This window comes from Anser brachyrhynchus (genome assembly GCF_964034855.1).
Source record: "Anser brachyrhynchus genome assembly, chromosome: 5".
Taxonomy (NCBI): Eukaryota; Metazoa; Chordata; class Aves; order Anseriformes; family Anatidae; genus Anser; species Anser brachyrhynchus.
The window spans coordinates 19,475,438-19,492,791 of NC_137699.1; the positions used below are offsets into that span (position 1 = coordinate 19,475,438).

The following is a 17,354-nucleotide window of genomic DNA, read 5'->3' on the forward strand; positions in this document are numbered from 1 at the left end:
AAGTGGAGCATCTCATTCCCAGCATCTTTTGAAGTAGATGAAATCCAGTAGCGGATAGGATTTCTTGCTGTGCTCCCCTACTGTAGATAGGTTTGTTCATCACATGAAGTTCTGTTTCCTTGCAAGTAACACTGCTTCTGTTTGGCCTAAACTATTTCTGGAGAGAGAACAGAGACAACATTTCTCTCCTAAGGCCATTGCTAGCCTGGATCAGTTTTATATACCCAGAGTCCTGCAGCCTGTGAGTTTTGCACTCTGCCTGACCAGAGAAGGTCATCTGGTAGCTACACTGCTGTCAGGTCTTCACCTGCAGTCACAGCATCCTTCTCCCACCCTTTGTGCCTTCTGCTGCTTGCACCCAACGTACGTTCCCTTTCATTCTTCTTTGCTACCAAGCGTAACCTTTCTGCAGCTATACCCTGCAGGGGGCTCAGCTCTCACCCATCTTTCTCAGCCAGGGCTGAGGAAATGGTGGGTTTGACCACCTACTTGGCTCAGGCCTCCTGGCAACCACAGAACCCCAGCTCCAGGTTAGCCAGGGCTGGGATGGGGGCTTGGAACAACTTCACTGCTCCTTAGCTGACACAGGGTGAGGGAAAGATGCTCCTGCTGGCTTTTGTGGTTGTTAAATCTTCTGGGTGATGCTGCTGGTCACCCTGAGTTTGTGTTGGGGTGGTTTTAATTCAGGTGTGGCTGAGGAGAAATGCAAGAAGCAACTGGAAGAGTTAGTCAGGATGTTCACTGGCATTTGAAAGATCTGACCTTTTAGGTGAGGATGGAAAAGAAATGTAATTTTGTTCTTTCTGCAGTTTTAAATCAGGCATGGAAGAATTTGGGATATCAAAGTGCCTGTGCGCTCAACCTTCATTCAGTCATAGCTGGAGTTGATCAAAATACATCTCCTATACACTGAATTAAAATCATCGAAATCTGCCAGGAACCAGGCTCCAAACTCAGTATGAAGAGTTTTTATAGCGATCTGTGTAGCACTGTATAAATATAGCAGATTTGCATGTTTTAAGCAAGAGGGTAATCCAGAAAGCTTTTAATTTTGTATTTATTTATTAAAAAACAAAACAAAACAACAAACTTGCCATGCAACAAAACTAGCATAGTTTTAGTTTTTCTTATTTACAGCTGAAGCTGAACAGTAGATATATTAGTATATCTGTATTTTATTCAGTTTCACATCCAGGAATTGACAGCCTCACTTTTTCACATGCATTGTGTATAATACCAGTTCTTGGAGGAACGGAGCACAGTATTGTATTTAGAGTACTGTATCTGAAAATGCTTCAACCTCACTTGAGGGTTACTTAAGCATTTCAAAATATGTGCCCTTAAACTAGTATTTTTTATCTTCAAAGACTTCTTTTTATGATTAACCTGCTGATTCTTGAAACAAGCCCGCAGGGATAAGCAAGCATTAATTTTTATTATGTTGAGAAGTAGTTTTTAACCAGAGAGACGGTGTCATGTCTAAGACTGTGGTGTCATGTCTAAGACTGTAGTAAGCCAGACTATTGGATGAGGTGGAGTAGAGCTTCTATATTTATGTTGTCCAGTCTAGCAAGGACTAGTTTTTCTACTGTTATATACATCACCTAACAATTTATTAGGACCCATGTTTCATCTACAAAGGATGGACATTAAGCTGCAGTAATATCAGTGTAGTGGTTCCGAAAAAAAAGTCACCTATTGGCTTCTCAACAATACATATTTTCAGTTCTCCTTTAGATGTGCCATTGTCTTGGAAGCCTGGAAGCACTTTATAAGTATTTCAGAATTCTGTAAGAATAACATTGCCGTGACTCAGCTTCTTCTCTTCAACGTAGTAGATGCTTGTTATGTAACTTAAGCATTATGTATATTTTTGACAGCAAGATCATTTATTTATTATTCAGTATAATTTAATTAGTCTTCCATTTACTCTTCCTCATCTCTAACTGAAATTCATGTGCTCAAATGTTTGATGTTGAGATGATTCTCATCCTGGATTATGGTGGAGAATACCTTGGTGTGGTAGGAGTAAGCAATGCTTTCACTGTGCTCAAAGCAAATTCTGTCATTTCACTATAGCATCTTCAGGTATAATCATTCTGAAACAGCATTGGTAGTCTGAGGCTTGTCCTGAAAAGAGGGTTATTTTTCCAGTGCAGTTTTCCATGTAGTGGAGACACCTAGACAGATTTCAGTTTAATACAGATCTCTACACTGTCTTTTTTTTTTTCCATATGCCACAAAAGATCCAGATTACAAATCCTGTCCAGAGAGAGAAAAGTAATAATAATAATAAATAATAAAGAAACCCCAAATGTATTTATATACAAATATATATACAGAGAGCCTAATGAGGCAAGGGATTTAAAAAAAGTAAATTAAAAAGTGGGAAAACCATGATTTTCTCATTTTCAGAATGAGGGAAGTTCTTTTCTTAAAAGTTGACATCCTACAAGAAGGTCACATACTTTGCTGACAAAGTATTTTTGCTGAATATTCTCTTTCATACATGTTTATTGTAATACTTTTGCAACTGGAGTTTAGTAAAAATGAGATCTCCTCCTCCTGCCTTTTCCTAGTATCATAATGAATAGTTGAAACATTACATTGATTATAAAACAAGATATAAAATTAATATAGTATTTTAATAACTAAGTGCAGATTGTGTGATTTGACATATGATGTTGTAATAAGTACTGCTGTTGACACATCAGTGCTACACATTTTATTGAAATTGTCTTTTCACAAGTAATATAACTAAGTTTTCAAACACATTTAGGAAAAGGGTTTTCCTTTTTTTTTTTTCTTTTTCTTTTTCTGGGCAATTGCCATTGGTGTGTCCTGTAGGACTTATTTTAGGTTTAATATTATCTGTGATTTGTTGGTATATGTTGTTGATGGTGGATGGGCAGAGTTTGGAGGAAAATCAGTTTGCTTTCACAGTGTGGTGCGTTTTACATCTGCAAAATGTAGTCTGACAATCTGCTTTAAAGCAGGCTTTTCAAGTTGTCCCTGATGTACAGCAGAGACAGTTATGATAGCTAATGAAAACATTTTTAATTATGAAATAGGAAGTGTGAGAGAGGGGAGGATCTACTTCAGATCAACTTTTAAATTGTTAAATGATTCACATTAGACTGTTTTACACATCTGCTATTTTTTTCTCTTTTTTTCTCTTAATTTCAACTTAAAACTGTGAGGAGGGAGAAGATGCTTGCTTAGAAGTGAGTGCATAATGAGAGGTCTGTCTGGTGTAGTTCATAACAGAAGTAAGTTAGAAGCAGAATTGTGTTAACCTCGAGGTGAGCCGTTTCCTAATTTGAGAGAGAATTCTGTTACTCTTTGTTCATCTTGGTTCGTTCTTAGGTTGCGTGCCTACTTGGCGATAATTCCATGATGAATACCATAGACAACATCGCACTTTTGTTGAATAGTCGCATTTTTAAAAAATGTGTGCAAAGACAGTCAAGACTAAATGAAGATGATTTAGTGAAGACTTGAGCAATGTACTGAGTTCATAAAACAAACATATAAATCCTCTAGCTAATAGTCAAACTAAACTTCTTAAAACATGATTAAATAGAGTTGTTCTGTGAGCTAGTCTGTAACTGTATGCCTTATTACGTTCAGTTCTGTTGTGAAATTGTATTTCTGTAAGGTTGCCTGAATCCTGCTTGTTGTTCTAGCATAGTAAACTCTTCTACCATTAACTTCTGCCTGACAGGACGGTGCCCTTTGGCTAGAGCAGAAAGAGATGTCCAGACAATGTAACAGGCTTTTAGAGGCAAGGAACTCATTCTTGCAAGATAGCAACGGCTGCTACAACCAAACCTCCATAAATACTATAAACCCCTAACACATCTGTCATGTGTTAGGTTGGATAAATTGGAAAGAAAAATCCACAGCTAACTGAACAAATACAAAGGAAAATATTGTCTGATACTTCAGCTAGGAAGTTGAGATTTTGTTTGTGGTCAGCCTAACAAAGATTTCTGATAGAAAATACCCAAAGTGAATGCATATAACAAACAATGACTTAGTAACTAGCTGTTATCATAAACAATTGGCAATGAAAAAAGTTCATGTTTTGTAGCCTCACCTAAGCATCTCAAAGAACAGAGTATAAGAACAAAAATATTATATCTGTATCACTGCAAAATAAAACAGAACTGCTGAACAGCAGAATGTTATCAAAGGTATCCAAACAGATATGCAAACCTTCTGCCTCAATCTGGTATGTCTGTGTTGTCTGGGAAATATTTATTGGGTTACAAATAAAGGTCTTGTTTTCTTTAAAGAAATTTTCATATGTTCCTCTTGTATGTGCCAGTTTGAGTCAAAACCTTAAATACATAAACATTTGCACCTTTTTCTGCCTCATACGTGATTGCTTCTATTCTCCGATCCATATATAACTCTGTTTTCCTTTTTATAAAGGAGAACCATTTGGGTTATACTGAGAAAAGATAGCATTAGGGTACTTCCAGCTCTACTTGCAGTTCCCTAGGGTAATTTGCCAGCTTCACTACTGAGTAAGCTCTCAGGGCTTTTTCTTTATAAAATTTCTGTGAAGTTAAATGAGAATAAGAGGCGCCACGAACATGTAAGCCTGTATGCACAGAAAGGCTGTAACATTTGTGTTTTCTTCTGTACTTGCAGTAAGACACATACTGGCTGCTTCCCAGGCAGCAAACCCAGCCATGGTTACCACCAGGCGGCAAGCGCTCGCCAAAAGGACTGTGGCCACCCAGTCTGAGTGCTTGCCCCAAAATGCGGCTGTTCAGGTCTCTGGCTGCAGGGGGTGCCTGAGCCTGTTGCTGCCATCGGAGGGTGACAGAGATGCTGCCAGCGTGAGGTGTGGGCAGGTGGAGGAGCTGATCAGCCTGGCGGAGGAGCTCAAGGAGGAGGTGCAGAGGATAAGGGCTATCAGTGAGTGTGAGCAGGAATTAGGCCTGCGGAGTCACTCCTTGCTGTGCCTGAGAGAAAGGCACTGGCATGACACACCCCAAATAGTGGGGGACCCCCTGCCCTGTTGCTGTCAGGCAGAGGGAGGGGACCTGAGAGATGGAGAGGAATGGAAACAGGTCCCTGGTCAGCATCACAGGTGAGCCCCCTCCCTACCTGCCTTGCTTCACCAGGTGCCTTTACACAATAGGTTTGAAGCCTGGGAGCTCGAGGGACACGGTGATGGGGATGTGGGGGAAAGTCCATACAGTAGGCTGTCTAGGGCAAGGAAGTCAACTGCACACCTCGAGACTGCCTCCACCAAGAAGGAAAGAAGGGTAATGGTCGTAGGTCACTCCCTTCTGAGGGGAACAGAGGGCCCCGTATGTCGGCCAGACCCTACCCATGGGGAAGTCTGCTGCCTCCCGGGGGCCCAGGTCAGGGATGTTACCAGGAACCTTCCTGGCCTTGTTTGCCCCTTCGATTATTACCCCTTAGTGATAATTCAGGCTGGCAGCAATAAAATTGCTGAGAGAAGCCTGAAGGCTATCATAAAGGACTTCAGGGGATTGGGGCAGTTACTGAATTGAATGGGTGCACAGGTGGTGTTTTCCTCTGTCCCTTCAGGGGTGGGGAAGGATACTGAGTGCACCTGGAAAGCCTGGCTGATCAAGACATGGCTGAGAGGCTGGTGCCATCGCAGGAATTTGTGGGTTTTTTTTTGATCATGGGGATGTTTACTCGCTACTCGGCCTGATGGCTGCAGATGGGTCCCACCTATCTTAAAGGGGGAAACGGACTCTAGCCCGGGAGCTGGCAGGGCTCATCAAGAGGGCTTTAAACCAGGTATGAAGGTGGCTGGGGGGTGAAATGAGGCTTGATAGAGATGAATCCAATGAAATTCTGCACTGGAGCTTCATTAGAAGCATCAGCACACCAGGTGCTTCATCTGTGCTGACCTTGCTTCAGGCCAGGAGCGGAGAAACTGAGCATGACTTCCTCTGTCATTGGTCACAGCTTCCTGGGAAATGGGTAGTGCAAGGCAGTTGAGGTTTTCCGTCTTTATCATACCCTAGCTGCTGAAACAGCTTGGTAAAAGAAGTCTAGTAAGTTAAGAGCTGATGGACAAGGAAGAAAATAAATTAGCCTGAAGGAACATGAAAGTAGCAGTAGAAAAAGGGAGAGATTAGAAAGAGAGGAGGAGAAAAAAGCAATGAATACAAGAAAGAAGAGGAGTGAGGCGAGAGGTGGAGAGAAAAAGGAAGGCTGTTTGTGATGAGCTCCCTGCCCATCCCTTTCCCTCTTTCAGAACCTGGAAATGAAACTGGATCTCTTCTGTCCCAGGCATGCCGATATCCCATGGTTGTCTGGTTCAGCGTGATGGAAGATTGCTCTTTGAAATCCATTATTTTTTAAGAAATAACTAGATGTCAAATGTTTGTTGAGTCAAGTACCACCTCAGCTAGGACATAATATGTTAAGAGTGTCTGATAGCATTACTGTGATTCAAGCAAGTGTACTGTAATATGTGCGCTGCAGTTTTACAGAGCAACCCTTCTTATGATACACATAGTAGGATAGGCCAGAGATAATGAGATATGGCACATCTGGAAGATGTCTGCACACAGTTGCAATCAAAGTAAATGGGAGTTCCCTGTTTTGAACATTGTACTTTGAATTTTTGTTGTCCTTAACAGAGACAATTTAAAAAAAAGTTAATGCATTTCAAGTCAGACCCCCAAAATTATTGGATGATAGTGACAGTTTTGGGCTTAATATTAATTTTTTCCAAAAGTCAAGCTTGGAGCTAGTGTCATCCCCATGGATGTGATTTGAAGATGAATTCATTCACTTTTTCTCTTACATACTATGTTGATAAATGCCCAGAGGCAGGAGAAAGGGAGATAAATTCTCTGTGCATGGTCAGGATGGGTTCTCATTAAATGAAGTACATGCCTGAACAACTTTAAAATAACAACATAACTTACATGTAATAGGCTATAATAATTGCTGCAAGTTACATTTCTAATTTTAAAGCTTGTTCATATGTATGTTGCGTATTCTTTAATCGTGTTGGGATTTTTAGCAACAGAAGTGAGAACTTCCCATGTGAGGGAATGTGTTGAGGAAGAAAACTGTGTGCCAGGATGCCTTGGCTGATAACTCTGGGCTGTAACATCTCGTTTTCCATTCTGCACAAAGGTTAGCTTCTGTCATTACTGAAGTCACCGTACTGGAATGGGGCAAGGTGTTAAAAGCTATCCTTAAATTTTAAACGTACAAAAGTAGATCTGTTTGCATATTTGTCTAGTGGGACAACTTACAATTCTGTATTTCTTACAAAGGGATATGTGAAGGTTCCAAGGTTTAACTTGCACTATTTGAAAAGGTATATTGTTTCTGGGTATGTGTGTATTGAGAAATAGTGCAATATCTGCTACCATTTGTTTGCTTATGTAGATACTTAAATAACATGCTTGGGTTGGCCTAAATATGAAATGAAAATCTTTTCTAATACTTCTAGCAGTAGGCGACAATTTACCAATACATGAATGAGCAAAGAAGGAAAATATTCCCTGCAATTCTGCAAATAGTAATGTAGATTAGTAAGGAAGGGGAAAATGAATCTTTTTCAAACTGAGAAATACAAATTCTCTCTTTCTCTAACTATATAGTGAAATGGAATTTCAGCATTGATGGGATCAGGGTAGTGTCTGATGGAAATAATTTATAGCATCTTAGGAGGGAGAAATTTCAAATAAGATTTGAAGGCAAATTTCTCCCTGCAAATCCTGTCATGAACATAGATGTTATTGCAAAAATGAGACATATTCTGAAAGGTATAGTTTTATTAGGTTTTCTAGAAACTTTCTTAATGGAAAAAAGATCTTTAATGCTACCTTACGACCACCATGTTTGCTTTTGATTGCTTTACGTAATCATCATACAGATGGACAACTGCTAACAGAAGTTCAGATTCAAATTATTATATTATTTTATATTATATTATTATATAAATTATTTTATATTATATAATTATATTACATCATTATTATTATTATTTTATATTATATTATGATATTACAATCCTCAAGAGGAAAAAAGAAACCAGTGACTGTGGCCAGATAAATCCCCTAATGTGTAGTCAAGAAAGTTGTCAGCAGAGTTAATTCAGCCTTCTTGCTGGCCAAAGCTGCAGGTTACAATGCTGCAGAAGAGGTGGAAGAACATGTGCTAGAGGCTGTGATGCTGCTGTGGTCTCTCGTTTGTAGCTTGCCATCTTCTGGTGTACTTCCATGAGGCAGCAAGCGGCATTGTTTCCATTGTGCAGTCGAAGATGCAGACATAAGGAGACACTGTCTCTGCACTGAGATGATGCTGGGAACGAAGAACATCGGCTTACAACATACTAACTAACTATTCTGCACTAGTTGCTTACGCAGTTTTTGCATACAAGTAATTTTCAGTTTTCACTTTATGCCAAGTAGATATGAGGTAGATTAATCCCCATACAAAATATCCGTGCAAGAAAATAATGCCGAGAAGATAGTGGTGAAGAAAATTTTGCTAAAGGTGGCTTAACAGTAACTTTTCCTTTTAAACAAGCTCTATAATTTTTTATTTTGTTCTTAGAACATTAACTAAGCCCCTTTTATCGGACAGCTTTTCTGATCACATAATAGTGGCTTATAATGAAGTGCATTGATTAGCCTCATACTACCTAATTAGGTACAGCCTAGGAATGACTTCAGTTCCTATGCTTTCATATATAAGAATTAGACCGTAGAAATATTGAAGAACAGTCTTCATCTTCTTATCTGATGAATGTTAATTCATTCACTGCTTAAATAAAAAAGCTTATAAATGCAAACATGGCAAATTGGAAAAGTGACTGAGAAAATTATTTGTAAGCAAGAACATTTTGATACAGTGTTCAGCATCTAAGCATGGTAAAGCTGCTTTTTAGAATTGCCTGCTCTTTAATTTCATAACTGCTTTTTAAAAAAGTTAATTCCATATCTATGTTTTTAATTTGTAGGTACATTGAAACCTTGAAGGAGCACAAACCGAAAATTGTCTGGGATGAACAAATTGCTGAACATTACTTCAAATACAAAAAGTGAGTTACAGTTATTTGCTTACTGTTCTGCAAATATTATTAGGCATGGCCCAGTACACAATGTATTACCAGTTAACTATAGTATGCAACTGAATTCAGCAAATGGAAATTCTGTTGTTTGTGATCTGTATGTCAACACTGAACTGCAGCATAAGAGTGCTTCAGGCAAGAGAATTAAATCAGAGAAGGATTAATGAAATAACTCAAGCTAACACAATCTTCGGAAGAGAAGTCTGATGAGTCATATCTTTAGAAGTTATCCATCAAAGCTATCTGCTGAGTGTCATTTACTCTGAGCATCTGAGATTAGTATTGTGAGCTAATTGGGTGATTACCAGTAACTCATCCAAATATTGTTCTGAGAAAAGTCTGTGGAATGAGAGCCTGGTTTTACAAGTCCTAGTGACTAGATTGGTTAAGCAATTGCACTAAGTAAAATGGACCGTGGAGTAGGGTAACGAGACTATCAGGTGAACATCAGAAGTTGTTAAAAGTCTGGGAATGTTTTCCCAAGAGCCTGAAGGGAAAGGTTAATAACTTTCTTTGTCCTCTCTTTTTCATCAGGAAATGCCAAGAGGTTTCCTGCTGCTATTAAAAATCCATTTAAAACAAAGTTAAACAAACAGCAAAATCTTATTGTAAGCCTCAGTAATAATTTGCTATATCTTATATACAAACATACAAAAATACAGTAATATTATACAAGCAAAATCTTACCACTTTGAAGACTGCTGTGAAGAAGCACTGAAATTAAGAGTGAAATACATTTTGGGGTGCTTTAAGAAAAAAACAACAATGTAACTACATTGTTTTTTAATAAATACCTTCTTGCTTTGAATATTTTTGAACTTGAGAAGAAAAGAACAAAAACAAAAGCCCTGCCCTACCTAGGTATTGTAATTAATTTTCAAGGACTCTCTCAACCTGCAATTTTCTCCTGTGTTGTAAATTTCTCAGCTTACATGTATTTATCAGAAAAAAAATATTTACTTGTAGGTCAGCAGTGTTTCAATTTATTTTATGTGTTTGTATGAAAGGACTGGAATCTGTGTCCTTTCATTTTTTATTCTTTGGTGTCCTGTTGCACGGTTACTTCGACTGTGTCAAACAGTTACAAGGTGTTTTGTGTTAACCAAAGAGAAATAAATCAGCAACTTTGTTTTACTGATCTTAATGCAAAGTCCAGTTGGAGACACAATGACCACTGGATGAAAACTTGCTCTCAAAGGAGTAAATCTGAGGGCTCTGTTTGAATGGCATGCATCTGGGATTCATTTTGGAAACACATTTCCTAAATGTCTTCCAAACTGAACATGTGGGAAAGGGAAAGCTTGTCAGTAGTACTACATCATTTGCCTTTGAAAGCCAGTCTTTGGAGATTCTTGGTTGTGGCCTTTCAAGAACAATTTTTGATGCGTAAAACACACTGGGTCTGAAAATCACTCTGAATATCAGTTGGTGTGCAGTGCTTGGCAGGCAGCCATGCGGCTCAGCATGTCTGCAGTGGTTCAGCTGAATGCAGGGGGTTATTTAAGGGAACTTTTTTTCAGTTACCACCTTGCTTTGCAAAGGAGCAGGTATGTTGGATAGGAATAGCAGGTAGGCCTGAAATATGCTTCACTAGTAAAGCATCTCACCTGGGAATCTTGCATGTCTGCAGTTGCTAAGAAATCAAATCATGAATCTTTAAGCAAACCACAGCTAGTAGTTTTCACGTAACAAGCAGAAACTATTACAAATAATCACAGAAATCTGTCATCTCTGGGTGTTTGTCCCTGTGCACTGTACTGGTAGGTATGCATTTGCTTGAGTTGAAAGATTTTACCAGCAATGTCCGCTTGGTCTGTCCAAGCACTCTGCCTTCCCTCCTAGCCTAACTGGTGAAGTGGTTCTGTGAGACCAACTGTAACTCATCCTTCTCATTTCTAGTGGTTAAAATGCAGCTTTGGTATTTGTGCCCACTGTAGCTTGCCCTGCCTATATATTTTATACTGGTATCATTTAGTTTAACATAAAAATGGTTGGTTATTTGAGGAAATTTTTCACAGTTTGCATCTGACAGTCAAGTGTCTTCATCTTTTTTTTTTTTAAGATAAGTATTTAGTAGGCACAACTGCCTGTTACTATCTGTCAGTTTTATAATATTGTTGCATCCAGCTGCAGTAAGGCATCACAGGGTATTTACTTAGATCTTGTATCAAGCCATTTCTGGTTTGAGATGTCCTTTTCAGTTTGCATCTTCTTGGACGTCTTGGAGCCTCTTTTTTTTGCTGTTGACCTTTCCACCTCTTTTAAGAGTTGTCCTCCTTAAACACCACTAGTGTGGAGTAAATACATATTTTGTTTGATGTACTGCCAAATATTCCTGTAACTGAGACTGGCAGGAGAGTGGAAAGATTGCATACTTGAATTACAGATACATAGTGCAGGTGTAGCTTCCCCTAATTGCTTTTCTTTCCCCACCACTTCCAATTCATGTACTGTGATATGTTTGTATCTATAGTAGGAAAGGAACAGGAGAAGAAGGTTTTTATCTGAAGTAGAAAGGGAAGAGAACTGGAGAACATTTTGGCCCTACCCTGCACTAATAACTAGAGTAGTCAGAAGGCAAGTATAGGCTGAATAGAAGTTAATGTCAAAAGTGTCTGAATTCAGAGTATCCCTCAGCCTCCAGAGTGGGATGACCACTGGGTAAGAAATCTTAGACAAGCTACTTAATTGCAAGTGGTCTCTGTCTTTGATAGGGGCATAGTAATGCTTATTTTTAAAAGTGGTAACTTCTTCACAGTGAAGTCAGCAGTTTTCTCCAGCACTGTCTCTGTTTCCTTCTTATTAGAAAGAATAAAACTCTTTTTAATTATGAACTCAGCTGAAAATCCCATGAGAGTCTACTAAAGCTATTGTGATTACTGTTTTTTTTTCCTGTTTTGCAGAAATAAAGGAGGAAAACATGCCATCTTTTATCCAACACTGAAGGTAGGTGTGACTTTTTCAGGTCTGAGGGCAGTAAGAGGAAAGGGGTGTTTACTTGACTTGGATTATTGAGACAATTTGGAAAATGCTTAAGTGGGCTTAGACTTCTGTGGAAGAAATTCATCCTGATGTAGTTGTTATGATTCAAGGCTTCAATTTCCAGTATAAGATTTTTTTTTTTCTGTCTAATGTGTAATGGGGTTTGGAGGATCTTTGAAGATTTGCCATGTCTGAGATAAGACACACCAGGGCAAACAGTGCTCTGAGAGGATCTGTTTGAGTGCACAGGTCATATGCTAGCAGATGCTGGTTTCACCTTCCTCTGTAATGGGGTCCTGTTTCTCACTGTTGCCCTTCATCAGCCTATTATCTTCCGTTCTTTTTCTCTGGAACATATTTAGTGTTTTGAAAACTTTGCCCTTACTGCAGTCTTTTGGCTGGACATGCAATTTCTGTCCACACAATAGTCTGCAGTGTATGAGAATACATGATACAATGGTTCCTTGCCTTAATTCCCAGGAAGCTATTTTTAGGTTTTCTCAAATGAAACTAAAGGCAGCATCTTAAGCCTCTTCTGGCTTTTAATATTAGAAAAGAATTGCTTCTTTAGTGACAATATATCATATTTGGAGAGAACAGAGATATTTTGTATGGTTAAACTAGTGTGAAATTATCCAAAGCTCCATTTTTCTGAATGAGAATATTGTCTTATGCTCTGTTAGCACAACTATATTTCCCTTCATTAATCTAATACAGGTGGGAATACTACAATGTATGGGATATTAATCACCGTGTCTAACTATGTGCTTCCTAGTATCTGTCTTAGAGTGATAGAAAGTTTCATTGCCAGTCTACCAGAGAAAAGACAAATTATGCTGCATGTTTTCATGCTACATTCTCTGGTCTTATGGAAGGATTTAACCCTGCTAGTGTCAGTCCTAGCCTGATTAAAGAACATTTATTCTTGTAGATTTCTTTATTTACACCTTCTTATATTAACATATTCAGTTGAAATGTTTGGTGAATTTATAGAAACAGGTTTTCTTTCAAATTTCAACAAGGCTGTAATGAAATACTTTGAGACTTGTATGCTGAGGCAAATCAAATAGTTGGTCACATAATGGTGATCGGGATGATCGGTGGAACACCGAATGCTGGTTTATTTCTCCTCGCACAGGTGTGTTTATTCCCCTTTTTAATGTTATAGTCACTGGTAGGTTGATCCACTCAAAATTGGCTTGTTCAAAATTAGATAAAAGCAAGCATGAAGTCTGGGCCCAGCAGATGTATTAATGGTGGCTCAACACTTTGTTCTGTTTCCTATGGAAATGAGTTTTTAAAACATCCCTGTGGTATGCGCAGTTCAAGCAATGCTGCACTTCAAAGTCAGAAAACCTGAAAGTGAAAGACTCAAAAGGAATTATTTTTATTGTCTGAACTGAAAGAAGTTCAGAACATGAATTGTAACATTATTTCCCTTGTAAACCAATGGCTAAACTAATTCTAAATCAATAGCAGTAGCACAGATAAGGATACGTTTTAATATTAATCTTCCAGAATCGTTCTAAAATAGAATTCTGATAATGAAAATTATGACTCTGTCTTGGGAGAAGGCAAGGGTATGCACAAGATCTTGATGGTTGTTCTAATTGTCTTCAGTGATAAAGTTTTATTTTACCCTTGGGAAATTCCTGGGAAGAGTTAGGATTTTTGTAAGTTGTGAAGTGATAGCCTAAATGAGAATAGTCCTTTGCATAGTTCATAAATCAGATTTATTTCCATGGCATTTTGTCTGTTTAGCTGGTTATGGTGTATTAGGTCATTGAATTAGCTGGTGCAATTAACTGTCTCTTACTAAATGATGGCTTTCTAACCAGAGAATACTTGATATACAGACTTCAGGTTTTTCAGTATCTAGTTTACAGATGGTTATTTTTAAAGTCTGAAAATGGCATGAAGAGATGGCAGCATGGAATGTTTGATGTCATGGACTAAAAACTAATTGCTTTATATGTCTTTGTCTTAGTCCATCCAGTTGCGCTTAGAGCTTGCAAAAGAATTGGGCACTGGGATATCCATCTGGGAACTGGGACAAGGCCTGGATTATTTTTATGACCTTCTTTAAAGTAAGAGATGATCTGGGAGAGACTTTATTTGCTTCGCTGAGACTCCACCTTCAGTTAATTTGGGTATACCAGAGAGGTGATTTTTAAAGTATGTTTTGTAATTTATATAATACCTGTATTAAAAATTATTGCATTTTTTTCCAATAAAGAAGCTTTTCTGATATGCCACATAGATGTGATTGTTGGTTTCTGATAACATTCAGAAAAAAAGAAAAGAAAAACCAGAGAAATTTATTATAATGCTCCTGAATTCACAATCATTGAAAACGGATCAACACAACTGGGATGGCACTGGAATTGAAATTGTTTTCTACAAGAAATAAAATGGGCAAGTTCTTATCATCTCATCAAAGTTTAAGATGGAGACCTCTCAAACTATTGTTGCTAATAATAAAAGTATGTGAACAGATATTTACAGCAAATTTAATATCTGTCAGACTCTCTGCAGCTTGCTGTCTTCTGATAAGGTAAATCAACATAAGAGGGAGGGGGGTGGCACAGGTAGGGGAGCAATTAGATATCTTTCCCTCAGACTGATTGAGGATTAAATACTGACAAGCTGTGTTGTTGGCTCTGGTTGTTTTCTTCATTTTACTAAATTCTTCAAGTAGTTCAAAATCAGAGTAATTTTGATTCGTGTCTTGTTTCTAAACCTTTTTTTTTTTTTATACGAGAGAGGATGCTTTGTGATTTTTCTCTTCTACTTAACTTGCTTAGTTTCTTAGTTTACAGTATGTAGCACCAGTGCATGATGCATTAGTGGTTAGTTTGTGGGAACTGTAGTGTTTGGCACCAAAGGCTGCAATGGAACTGAGAAGTATGCGTGTAATGATGGATTACACGGATAGCCCCAAGAGAGCCCCAGAGCAGCTCTGACAATTCATTGACTTAAGTAGATGTTGCGAATGTGATCACCATCTTTCTGAATAAAGCTGTTATTCTTTAACTGTACACATTAGTACTTTTACCTCCATAAAACAGATTTTTTTTTTTTTATTAACCAAAAATCTATTACAATCCATTAGTTTAAAAACAAAGCCAGAATTTCCCTCCTGAAATTGTCCTTGCTTTTTGGTTTATGTGTTTCGTGTTTGTAGAAATACACAGGCTTCAAGGTAGTTTCTTGTAAGGTACCTAGGGGAGGTGCTGGGAATTTGATGAGGGTGTTGTTGGTCACCAGCAGAGATCCAGGCAATAGCTCTGTGCTCCCACTGGTGTTCTTCTTGCCACTTACAGTTGTCACAAAGATAACTGCACTCCTCTCTTTGCATCCACCCTTCCCAGTAATTAATCTCAGCGGGGGATTTATCTGCCCCTGCTGGTTTCAGCAGAATAAATTCCACTGTAATCCACCATTGATTAAAGAACTATTGATCTTCACCTCTCTGATTTAGTTCTGGCATCTCTGAGTTCTCACATTGCAGTATCCAGCGGGGTTTACTAATCAGGCTTCTTTCTTCCATACCATTAGTACTAAGATAATTTGCTACGTGAATCCTCATGTTCAATTAACTTGAACTTTCTAGTTCGTTCAAAAGCAATTTGAAGTCATTCTGGCAATAGTATCTAGAATAGCACAAGAATTAAATTCTGTTATGCTGTTTTTCTACTTTCAGTGACACTACAGAACCACAGTATCTCATAAAAACAAAAAAAAAGGTCAGTTAAAAATGGAGGGGATTGTGATCTGAAATGGCATCCATTACCAGTACTATCTGGGAGGTAGTGCTTTCAAACACGGCGAGTTGGGGAAGAAGAAAATACTTCATTTTAGTTGCTTGTTTCCTCTCTAGAAAGGATATTTGTAATTTGTCATGTTTTTCATAATCATTTTTTTATTCCATGGTGATTTGCTATGAAGTTCAGCTGTTCTGTTTGTCTTTGAGTACAGCTGTTAGGAAGAAGTGTCTTTTCCATCCTTAGAGTAGAATGAATACCTTTATGTGTCAAAAAGATCAAACTAACCCATGCTGTGTCATGAAAAATAAATACGAGATGAGAAGTACATTGCAAGTTTGAGCAATCCGTGGTATATAGGTGCTCGAGGCCAAGGATGTTACCTTTTGTCTCTAAAGGGCAAAATATATCTGGTGCTTTAAAAATAGTAGTTCAAAAGAAAGAAAGTAGGCATAATTCTTCAGTGTGAAGCTTTCAAAAAATAAAGTGAGTAACAGAAGGCATTTGAGCTCCAGAATGAATGAAAACTGTCTTCTAATGGATTTGTCTTATGTTTGCTTAATTTTTCAACACGTGGCAGTGTCAGATTGTCTTTTGTCAGATATCACAGAATGCAAGAAGCCAGGTGCCATCAGTGATTCATGATGAAGGCAGGCTTCTCTTGAAAGTTGCACCTGACTGCACGTGTGAAAAGATGACACAAGAGATGCTGGGTATGTAAGTGGGTTCTGTAAGTGGGTTCATCAGTTTTTATGACTTTCCCTCTGACAAGGGGACAAGCTGAGCAAAGGACAGATGATGGGTGGGAGTGCTGTCGTGGCACTGCTGCAAGAACCAAGGAACTGGCCAGGCAAGTGGATTTTATTCCCTTGTTTCAAAAAGAACAGAAAGCACTGTTTTATGGTGCATCGAGGCATTTTTCTGTAAAGCTAAAAAAAAAAAAAAAAAAAAGACAGTTCACTCTTCCTTAGAAGCAAGTACCTCTTGAATGAAGTACTTGCAGGGCCAAAGATGTTGGGCTTAAAGAATCAAGGGTATGACTGGGGAGAAATATCTAGTGTTCCTATTAAAGCAGCGTACATAAAGCATAAATACATCTGGTATAGCAGGTAGTAAAATGGAAGTGTGTTAATTTCAACAGAATATTCCATCACTCAGGTACGACTACATTCTAAGGTACGAGTAAGGAAAAAAAAGCTGTGGTCTGTCACCTCATTCTGTTTTAGGAACACATTTCCATATATTAGAGTAAGATCTCAGAGCTTTCTTACATCCAATCCTTGTTGTGTTTCCCTATGTTTTACTTTTTTAGGTTAGACTTGTACAGAATTAAGGTAAATTAATTTTTCTGCACAATTTTGATTGCGTTCATTGAGAAAAAGAAATAGCTGATTGTGTGGCAGCTGGCCTTCACTGTGAATATTTTTATTGTTAATTATCATCATTTTAATAGGATGGGTTTTTTTTCCATATCTGTGTACAACTAAATATCTTACAGAGGCAGAAAAGAGCGT

At 38.2% G+C, this 17,354-nt stretch overlaps 1 protein-coding gene across 8 annotated transcripts in view; it reads left to right on the forward strand.

The window, feature by feature from the left end:
- The window catches only part of CHID1 (chitinase domain containing 1), a 106,590-nt gene extending 92,256 nt beyond the window's left edge, over positions 1–14,334 (forward strand). For 7 of the 8 annotated variants that reach the window (XM_080593862.1, XM_080593860.1, XM_080593861.1 and 4 more), the window contains 3 exons: positions 8,984–9,064; positions 11,998–12,040; positions 14,064–14,334. In XM_080593862.1, coding sequence (XP_080449988.1) covers positions 8,984–9,064; positions 11,998–12,040; positions 14,064–14,162 — 223 coding nt within the window. In that variant the 3' untranslated portion in view covers positions 14,163–14,334. Of the gene's footprint in view, positions 9,065–11,997; positions 12,041–14,063 lie in introns of those variants that run through there. The other variant, XM_080593867.1, reaches the window with a different exon arrangement.
- Positions 14,335–17,354: the final 3,020 nt, after the last annotated feature.